This window comes from Giraffa tippelskirchi, chromosome 11 (assembly GCF_054371585.1).
Source record: "Giraffa tippelskirchi isolate mGirTip1 chromosome 11, T2T-mGirTip1v1.2.pri, whole genome shotgun sequence".
NCBI classification, from domain to species: domain Eukaryota; kingdom Metazoa; phylum Chordata; class Mammalia; order Artiodactyla; family Giraffidae; genus Giraffa; species Giraffa tippelskirchi.
The window spans coordinates 40210596-40221866 of record NC_137285.1 but is presented as its reverse complement, the minus strand read 5'-3'; the positions used below and the strand labels follow the sequence as shown (position 1 = coordinate 40221866).

General features: G+C 36.7%; 1 protein-coding gene across 14 annotated transcripts in view; it reads right to left on the bottom strand.

Moving 5' to 3' along the window:
* The window catches only part of LARP1B (La ribonucleoprotein 1B), a 116505-nt gene that overhangs the window by 29163 nt on the left and 76071 nt on the right, over positions 1-11271 (bottom strand). For all 14 annotated transcript variants that reach the window (XR_014068165.1, XR_014068166.1, XR_014068167.1 and 11 more), the window contains exons 13-14: positions 6249-6457; positions 5694-5800 (exon numbers count right to left, since the gene is read on the bottom strand). Coding sequence is in view for 8 of the 14 variants with exons in the window: in XM_081538211.1 (XP_081394337.1) it covers positions 5694-5800; positions 6249-6457 (316 nt within the window). In the remaining 6 variants the exon portion in view is untranslated. The remainder of the gene's footprint in view (positions 1-5693; positions 5801-6248; positions 6458-11271) is intronic.

Here is an 11271-nt window from a genome sequence, read left to right as displayed (position 1 = left end):
CTGCACTTTGAATATATCAGCTTACTGGCTTTTGGTCTCCAAGGATTCTGCTGAGAAATTGGCTGATATGTTTACTAAGGATCCCTTGTATATGATGAGTATCTTCTCTTGTGCTGCTTTCAGGATTTTCTCTTTGTCTTTGGTTTTCAATGGTGTGATTATAAAGTGTCTTGAGGTTAGCCTCTTCTGGTTTATCCTACTTCAAGTTCATTAAGCTTATCAGATCTGTAGATTCATGTATTCCATCAAGTTGGGAGCCACTATTCTTTCAAATATTCTTCCTGCCCCCTTTCTCTTTTCCTTCTGAGATTCCCACAGTGTACTGGTCTAGTTCATGTATCTGACAGATCTCTTAGATACTGCTTGACTTTCCTTCTTCTTTCTGTTCCTCACACTTGATAATTTAAACTGTTCCATCTTTAAGTCTGCTTATTCTTTCCTTTCTCTTATGTTTGATGAAATCTACTTTTGAACTCCCTGGTGTATTTTTCATTTTAGTTACAGTATTTTCAGCTGCAGAATTCCTTTCTGGTTCCTTTATATAATTTCTATCTCTTGATAATCTTGTTTACTCCATACATTGCTTTGCTATCTTTGTTTATATCTTCCTTTATTTAACTCTTTGAGTATCCTTAAAACAGCAGTTTTAAAGACTCTGATTAAGAAAAATGGGAATGGGAGCTTCATTAGGTACATTTTCATCAATTAATTTTATTCCTTCAAATAGACCATACTTTATTTCTTTGTAAGCCCTGTGATTTTTTTGTTGTTTAACAATGAAAATTTGAATCTTATACTGTGGTAACTCTGGAAACCAAATTCTCCCTCTTGCCCAGGGTTTGCTGCTGTTGTTTTTTTCCCCTCAATTGTTGTAGGGCAATTCTGTGCTGAGGTAAGTCTGAGTTCAGTTCAGTTCAGTCGCTCAGTCGTGTCCGACTCTCTGCGGCCCCATGAATTGCAGCACGCCAGGCCTCTCTGTCCAACACCAAATCCCGGAGTCTACCCAAACCCATGTTCATCGAGTCGGTGATGCCATCCAACCATCTCATCCTCTGTCGTCCCCTTCTCCTCCTGCCCCCAATCCTACCCAGCATTAGGGTCTTTTCCAATGACTCAACCCTTCGCATGAGGTGGCCAAAGTATTGGAGCTTCAGCTTCAACATCAGACCTTCCAATGAACACCCAGGATTGATCTCTTTTAGGATGGATTGATTGGATCTCCTTGCAGTCCAAGGGACTCTCAAGAGTCTTCTCCAACACCACAGTTCAAAAGCATCAATTCTGCGGCGCTCAGCTTTCTTCACCATCCAACTCTCACATCCATACATGACCACTGGAAAAACCATAGCCTTGACTAGACGGACTTTTGTTGGCAAAGTAATGTCTCTGCTTTTAAACGTGCTATCTAGGTTGGCCATAACCTTCCTTCCAAGGAGTAAGCGTCTTTTAATTTCATGGCTGCAGTCACCATCAGCAGTGATTCTGGAGCCCAAAAAAGTAAAGTCTGACACTGTTTCCACTGTTTCCCCATCTATTTCCCATGGAGTAAGGTAAGTCTGAGGTGAAAGCTTAAAGTCTCTTAGATCTTTTTCTGAGCCTACATCTTTTCTTGGGCATGGGTGATAGTTTTCTAAATTTCCCTCTATTAGTGGTTGTTTCTGAATGTCAAAACAAAAACAAAAAAAAGACATTCAGACAGTGTGGATGAAACAGTGGCCACCAGACCTCTGCCTGACCAGGGGCAATTAGCAGTTGGAATACAAACTCCAATATTTGGAGGACAAGGTCCTCATTGCCTATTTTGGATCCAGCAAGCCATACCAGAGTGGGGGTTGCCATCTTCCCAAATGCTGGTCACAGGGCTGGGGGTGGTGGAAGATAGACAGCTGCTACCACACAAAAGGCTGACTTCAAGCAATACTGACAATTTACCCGACATGCTTTCCTCTGGAAGCTTTAAGTGTTTAAAAAGACTGTAGAGTTCCAAAACTGTCAATGCAGACAATTTCTGAAAATACAATTGTTGTTTAAGTGGTGAGACAGATACCTACCTACCTGTTCCTTCCCACTCTGTTATCTGCCTAACATTACTCTCCTTAGTATGTTTATTTTAGGGCACCAAGCAAGGCATCCAGGAAGTTAATGCTTCAAAGACCCGAACTCCCCGATGGCTTTCAGGGAAAGGTTTTCAAAGACAGGGTGAGGCAGACCAAGATCAGACATGTGGTTACCAAGGTGAAAGGAGGGAGGGAGAGGGATGGACTGGGAGTTTGGGGGTGGTATATGCACATTACACTTAAAATGGATAAACAACAAGGTCCTACTGTATAGCACAGGGAACTATATCCAACTGCTTGGGATAAACCATAATGAAAAATATGAAAAAGTTAAAAAGAATGTATAACAGGCTTCCCAGGTGACTCAGTGGTAAAGAATCTCCCTGACAATGCAGGAGACGCGATCCCTTGGTCAGGAAGATCCCCTGGAGGAGGAAATGGTAACCCACTTCAGTGTTCTTGCCTGGGAAATCCCAGGGACAGAGGAGCCTGACAGGCTACAGACCACAGGGTCTCAAAGAGTAGCACACGACAACTGTGCACAGCGCAGCAGCACGTATATACGTGTAACTGAGTCACTCTGCCCTACAGCAGAGATTGCCACAATACTGTAAGCTGACTATACTTCAACAATAACAACAAAAAAAGACAGGGTGAGGGTCGGGGATTGTGGGGTACACAATCAGCTAGTTCTCATTATGTTGATTGGCTGGTGGTGAGGTATCAGGAGTTAATTTTGGTTCCAATGGGTATGGGGTATCTGTGCTTATGGGCAGCACACAGTTAACTTCTTCCACCTGGTAGGGTTTTCCACATCATCTTTGACAGATGCTACTGCCCTCACAGGGGCTCTATCATGAGATTTGAGAATCTTCCTTCTTCACTTGCAGTTTTGAGGCCTTGCTTCAATAAACATCCAGAACTGTGTGTACTCCTCAGTGCCTGCCCACCAGCTGGCCTTCCTCCCTTTATCACATATTTAATGCTGTGTGTCAGGCACGTGTGATATACTCATTCATTTTGTGTTGGTTGTATTTTCTCTAGGGGTCCTCTTAAGAAAATACTGTAAGCTAGCCAGCAATAACTTTTTAATGGTTGCAGAGTTCTTCTTTGTATCTTTAGAAAGCAATATATGTAACTGATGCCCTATTGTTGGACATTCATGGTGTTTCCTTCTTTCTTCTCTATTTTCTTTCTTCCTCTTCCCCCTCCTCTTTTCCTCCTCCTCCTCCTCAGGGTTTACTTTTTAAAATGTGATTATTTTGAAATGGTAATTTGAGATATGTCATCATTTAGAAGTCTGCATAACTCAGTTAATCAAGTTTTCCAAGTGACCAATGATTCATGATGTTACAAAAGCATGCATGACAAAAGAGCCATTCAAAGTGGAAGAAGTCCAGTGGCTTTTAATATAACAGAGCATGAAAAATTCACTGAGTATAAGAAAGTCATTGACATATGGTTTCAGATTCCACATTGCAACTAACTTTTAAAAAACTACCACTTGTTCAATTTTGGATAAAATCAAAGAATACCTACTTTGGATAATATCAAAGAAGAATAAATTTCAATTATCTGAAAAGGCTATTAAAACATGTCTCCCTTTCCTGGATTTTATTGTTCTATTTCAACAACAACAAAAAACACAAATGACAAGACTGAATATAGAAACATATGAGAATCCAGTTATCTCATATAAAACAAAACATTAAACAAATATGTAAAACTTTAAGACAAATACCACTCTATTTAGGAATTTTTCGTTTTGAGAACTATATTTCATAAAAATGTTTATTTATGTTAATATAGAATATTTATTATTGTTATTTAAAATGAATAAACATTTAATTTCTTTCAGCTTTACTTTTAAATTCAATTTAATTTTTTATTAACCATTTCTAGTTAAATGAAAGCTAACAGAATTCACTGCCAATAGACCTGCACAAGAAATATTTAAGAAATGAAGAGCATTGTAAATGGTAAAAATGAGAATATTTTAAAAACTTCCTTTTTAATGTTAATTGCTTTAAAACCTTATTGTCTAAAAAATAATAATACAAAGGATGGGAGGAGATGGAACTTTACTATAGTAAGGTTCTTATCCTATACATGTAATGATGTATCATTTGAAAGGAGATTATATGTTACAATGTACACTATAAACCCTAGAAGACTAGCTTAAAAAAAGAGAGAGATACAACAAGCCAATAGTAGAGATAAAACAGAATCATTACAAAAACGAAGCTGATCCAAAAGAAAGTAGGAAAAAAGAACAAAGAATAGATGAGACAAATAGAATATAAGATGATAGATTTAAATCCAATCAATACTTACATTAATGTAGATGGTCCAAAGATATGTTAAAGCAATTAAACAATCTTTCAATTAAAAATAAATAATTTTTTTTAAAAAGATATGAATGTTTATAGTGGGGAAGGTTGTGGTGAGGGAGGCAGGGGATGCAAAAGGTATAAGGGAACTCTGTACCTTCCACTCAATTTTGCTTGTAACTAAAACTCTAAAAGGTAAGTCAATTAAAAAAATTCACCCCTCATTATTGTAATTACATACTTGTCTGCCATCTCTGAATTAAGGTCTGGAAAGGCAGGGACTATATTTATCGTTTTCTCTGCTATATATCAGTGCAACATTTTTCATCATTATCTACTAAACTCAAAATATACTCCTCCAATAAAAAATAATAATAAAAGAAACAAACTCTGAAAATGACTTAGAATACAAAATAACTGTAAGTAGACAATAGATGTGCAAGAAGAGCAGATAGACATTTTATCTGTTAAGGAAAATATATCTAATGAGAACAAAATGAAAAGTACCACATGAATATCCCTGGAAAGACATACTTGGAGATTTTCAGATCATGATAAACTCTCTAGTTTTTCTTTGAAAAAAACTAATTCTTCCCTTATAGTAACCAGTCAAAAAAGACTTGTTTTCCTAAAACTCATTTTCCAATTAGAAAGTTGATCAAACAATTATTCTGAAAATATCTATACAAATGCAAGACAGGTTTTCAAGAAACACAAAGCAATAGTAACTCACCTCTGCAATCACTGTACAGGACACAGCATAACCATATTTTTATAATGCAATTAACTGGCATAGTAAAAGTTCACTCTGTCACCTCTTTTGAGACAAATAACAGTGTTTTGTAAAATTAATGCTAAAAGAAAAATAACCAGCTAACTAAATTATTTTCCCCCAAAGGAAAAACTCTAAAATATTAATGTGTTTTATTTCCATATCCTTTACATAGTTTGAGCAGATTGTTTAGCACATTAACTCACTAAGAACCTACTATGCCACAAAATATCTGGAATCTTTCCAAAGATAATAACTTTAATAGACCTAAATATTTTTAATATAAGAGTACACGTTTGTGGAAATTACATCAAAAGGGGAAAAAAAAAACCTATCCCATTGAATTATTTCTTATTAACATACTTATTGTAAAACTTTTCCACTTATTTCCTCTTCTTTGGCTTCTTTTTACTATTTTCATTGTTCTATAATTTGCTAACATATTAATTTTTAAACGTTCCCAGATATCTAATTAGTAACTATTTCCAGTGAACTTAAAATCAAGAACAAAGCAATGTTTGACAGATATAGTACCTGACAGAGGATGTTCTTGGCCCGTGATCTCTGGAGTCCATTACCCAACCAACATGACACTCTAGAGGAGGATTTGTACTATGTCTTGTTTTTCTTTTTCTTGGACTCTAAGGAAAAAGAAGTCAAACATTGCAATTACTTTCAGTAGTGTGAACCTCACAAGTAAATTAAAACCCTCTGACTATAAACCAGCTCAAACATTTTCATACTGTGGATGACACATTATGAAATCATATGAAGTCACAAAACTCAAACATCTCACATACAAGTTACAAAACTTAGCAAGGCTAAGGTTTCAACACAAGGATTAAAGAAAACACAGCTTAAAATGATTTTTTATTACACCTTCTGATTATCTTTAATTAACACTATCCATTGTAAAGAAGTTATTCCTTAACCTGAGAAGACATCACTGTAATAAAATATCATTTTTTAAACGAATTCCTGCAACTTAAAATACAATTTTTTTTTATTGTGATAGAAACTAAAAACGTCTCATTTTGTAACGGTTAAGTATACAAAATGTAGGCTTTATATTTTTGGTGTTCTGTGTACCTTTACATCAATGGCTTTGGGTTCTTTAACAGGATAAAATCTTCGTGTTTTGTTTGGATCTTGTAATCGAGGTGTTCGAGGTATCTTGGGTGTCCTTGCAGGGTAAATTCTGGGAGATTCTGGAACTGCTGTGGGCAATGAACGCGCCATTGTTGCTGAAGATACTTCTGAAACATCAAACAGCTTCTGAGCTAATTCATCAGTCAAATCTGCAAAAAAAAAAAAAAAGCTGTTAAAAGTATTTCAGTGCTAGAAAAATTATTTTATTACTGAGAACAAGGATAATTGTGAAATTCTCTATTCTCAGAGTACTTTTTTCATTAGAAATATTTCAAATATACAGGAAAGAATTTAAAAACAAAAAAAAAAAACACTTGTCTACACATCATCTAGATAACTAAATTTTAATTTCGCTTTGTTTCAAACTTTTTTTTAAAAGAAAAATATGCTAAATAACCTTTCCTAATCCCATTTTGCTTTTCCTCCTCAGAGATAACCAGGTTCTTAAATTTGATATTTTTATCTATTACTACATATATGTAATAAGATTATTTTGCATAATTAACTTGATATAAATGGCATCACAGTATAATATAATTTTGCAGGCTTTTTCAGTCAATATTTTGTTTGTGACCATTATTCAAGTTCTATTCATATAGCTTTGGTTTATTCATTTATACTGCAGAATATCATGTTGTATACAAATATTAAAATTTATTCATTCTTCTGAAGACAGTGTTTTTACATTTTTGGTATAATCAATAGTGCTGCAGTGAACATTGTTGAACATGTCTCTTTGTACAGGTATGAGTATTTCTCTAGGGTTTATATCTGAAATGGAAATACTGAGTCAAGTGCAATGTGCATCTTCTGGTTTACTAAATACTGATTGCCAACCTGCTTTCTATAGTGGTTTCACCAATTCATATTTTGACTAGCAGTTATCCTGGTCAAGGCTAGGTTTTGCTTCGACTTTTAAATATTTTTGCATCTCATGGGATTTAAAAGGTATTTGCATTTCTTTGGCTACTAGTGAAGCTGAGCATATTTTTATATAGTCATCACTCAGATTTCTCTTGTGTGAGCCTGCCATTCATATCCTTTTGATTATTTTTCTGTGGGTTGTTTTTATTAATTAGTTTGTGAAAATCTTAAGGTAATATACTAAGTAAGAAAGCAGATAAATCAAGTTAAAGTGTCGAAACTGCAGGCTCTATTTCTACGTGGTTTTTCTTCAGACTTATCAACTTCTTTTGATTCATACAATAAACTTTTGTTCACTCAACAAATATTCAGTTCAGTTCAGTTGCCCAGTTGTGTCCGACTCTTTGCAACCCCATGAATCGCAGCATGCCAGGCCTCCCTGTTCATCACTAACTCCTGGAGTTTACCCAAACTCATGACCATTGAGTCGGTGATGCCATCCAGCCATCTCATCCTCTGTCGTCCCCTTCTCCTCCTGCCCCCAACCCTTCCCGGCATCAGGGTCTTTTCCAATGAGTCAACTCTTCGCATGAGATGGCCTAAGTATTGGAGTTTCAGCTTCAACATCAGTCCTTCCAATGAACACCCAGGACTGATCTCCTTTAGGATGGACTGGTTGGATCTCCTTGCAGTCCAAGGGACTCTCAAGAGTCTTCTCCAACACCACACTTCAAAAGCATCAATTCTTCAGCGCTCAGCTTTCTTCACCGTCCAACTCTCACATCCATACATGACCAATGGAAAAACCATAGCCTTGACTAGACGGACCTTTGTTGACAAAATAATGTCTCTGCTTTTTAATATGCTATCTAGGTTGGTTATAACTTTCCTTCCAAGGAGTAAGCGTCTTTTAATTTCATGGCTGCAATCACCATCAGCAGTGATTTTGGAGCCCCAAAAAACAAATATTACTGAGTACCTAATACATTCTAAGTACTATTTAGACACAAGTTTGTAAACTCAAAAGGGAACTAACCCATTCTGTTACCTAGTCTCACTATCTTGGTATTTTCCTTCCTAGTCCATTTTCTTTACTGTTGCCAGAATAATTATTCTGAGGAGCAAATTAGGTCATTTCACATTTCTACTTAAAAATTTTCAGGTTTTCCCTATTGCCTCTAGGAGAGGCATAGGCTCTTTATCATGGCATATAATACTCTCCTGATTTTGCTTCAGTTTTGCTTCTATTGTCATTCTCCATTTCAATCTTGGTGCCCCAAGTAGCAACCTACTTGTTATTCCTATTTTCTGTTGCTGTTGTTTTCTTGCATCGTATCGTTACATATGCTTTTTCCTGTATCTAAAAGTCCCTTTCCCTCATCTTTTTACACCCAATTAGACTCATATCATTTCTTTAAGATCCAGCACAAACGCTGAGTACTTGCTCTGGGAATGTGTAGCATTCTTCAAACATCTTCTGCCAACAGAATTAATCATTAATCAATTATTTTTTGTGCCACCCCTGCATTTTTATCCATTTATTTTTAGATTTGTTAAATTGAAATTTATTTTCTCATATATCTTCCATTAAACGCTAGCAGTAAATCTCAGTACTTCTCTGAAAGCAAGGGCCACAACCTATATATGTACACCAGGGTCTACAATTGTGCCTAGGAGAAAGTATGCTGCTGCTGCTGCTAAGTCGCTTCAGTCATCCGACTCTGTGCGACCCCATAGACGGCAGCCCACCAGGCTCCATCGTCCCTGGGATTCTCCAGGCAAGAATACTGGAGTGGGTTGCCATTTCCTTCTCCAATGCATGAAAGTGAAAAGTGAAAGTGAAGTCACTCAGTCGTGTCCGACTCCTAGTGACCCCATGGACTGCAGCCTACCAGGCTCCTCTGTCCATGGGATTTTCCAGGCAAGAGTACTATATCCCCATCCAATGACTGAAAAACTTAACTGAATTGTGTTAATGGTGTTTTTCTGTATGGTAAGATGATACACAATCTTAGGGGTTAAAAGTAGGAGTGTACACTGAAAAATATGGTAAATCCAGTGCCCTTGTAAAAGAAATATTCAAAGATCTAGGAGCAGTAACAACTCAGAAATAGTAAGCTTCCTAGCATCTAGATTATGGCTTCTAAATTCCACTTCCCACTGATCACTCTCCTTAAAAAAAAAGTGTGAAGCACAAAGTAGTATAAAAGCCTAGGAAATCTTGAGTCAGAAAGCAATGAAGTTAAAAATGAAAATATTAGCATGGTTCATGAAGACATAGCAGCAAACTTTAGGAGACACTGCCAGTCAAAACAATGACTGAATTGGCCTAAGAACATCAAATAAACAGACCCCATGAGTTCATAATGATTACTTTAAAACTTAATCATATTTCTAGGCTGCTATGGCACCAACTCATTATTCTGAAAACGATCAACAGAATACAAGGAAAGAAAAAAGAATTTAACCTGTCTTTTTTGTAAATTGAATTCCAGAGTAAACAAAGAGTTAATTAAAAGAAAAAATTCTTCCTTACAGGATTCTTGGTTAAGAAATATAAAAGGAGTAACAGAATTAGAAGATGACTATTTTGCAACTCTAGTGAAACAGAGGATCAGGAAAATATTCATCAATTTGCTGCTAAAATCATTTGGTAAAATGCTGAGGAGAGATTTAACAACCCATGAAAGAAATAATTGTTATACTAACTTCTGTAAAAGGAAAAACTTAGGCTTTGAGAATAACACTTTGAAGAGAATAAAAAGACAAGCCACAGAATGTCAAACAGCATTTGTAAAACACACATGTGATAAAGGACTATTATCCAAGATATACAAAGAACTGTCAAAATTCAACAACAATAGCAACAAAAACCTGATTAGAAAATGGGCCAAAGACCTAACAGACACCTTACCAAAGAAGATATATAGATGGTAAAAAGCACACGAAGAGGAGAAGGAAATGGCAACCCACTCCTGTACTCTTGCCTGGAAAATCCCATGGATGGAGGAGCGTGGCAGGCTACAGTCCATGGGGTCGCAAAGAGTCGGACATGACTGAGCGGCTTCACTTTCACTTTACATTTGATTATGGTTCAGAAATGCAACTTAGATTCATAGTTACTTCTCACCAACAGCTCAGCATAAAAGGTGTTTTCATAAAGGACAAATTTCTATCATCCTCTAAAAAAAAAAAAGCACACGAAGATACTCCACATCAGATATCATCAGGGAACTGCAAAGTAAGACAACAACGAGATTCTGCAACACATCTATTAGACTGGCCAAAATCCAGAACACTGACAACACTAATAAATGCTGATGAGAATATGAAGTAACAGGAACTCTCATTCACGGTGGTATTGTAGAAATGAAAAATGGTACAGCCACTTTGGAAGACAGTTTGGAAGTTTCTTACAAAACTAAACATACTCTTATATACCATCAAGCAGTCACCCTCCTTGGTACTTACACAAAGGTGCTGAAACCTCAGGTCCACACAAAAATCTGCATATGGATATTTAAAGCAGTATTATTTATAACTTTCCAAACATGGAAGCAACTAGGTGTCCTTCAGTAGGTAAATGGATAAATAAACCGTCATATACTCAGACAATGGAAAATTATTCAGTGAAATGGGCTATCAAACTATGAAAAGACACAAAGGGACCTTAAATGCATATTACTAAGTGAAGGGATTCAATCTGAAAAGGCTTCTGCTAAGTCACTTCAGTCGTGTCCGACTCTGTGCGACCCCATAAACAGCAGCCCACCAGGCTCTGCCATCCCTGGGGTTCTCCAGACAAGAACACTGGAGTGGGTTGCCATTTGCTTCTCCAATGCATCAAAGTGAAAAGTGAAAGTGAAGTCGCTCAGTTGTGTCTGACTCTGCGCGACCCCATGGACTGCAGCTTACTGGGCTCCTCCATCCATGGGATTTTCCAGGCAAGAGTACTGGAGTGGGTTGCCACTGCCTTCTCTGAAAAGGCTACACACTGCAAAATTCCAACTATTTGACATTCTGGAGAAGGAAAACTATGGAGATGATAAAAAGACCAGTTGTTTCTAGGGGCTGGTGGCAGAGATGAATAGGTAGAACA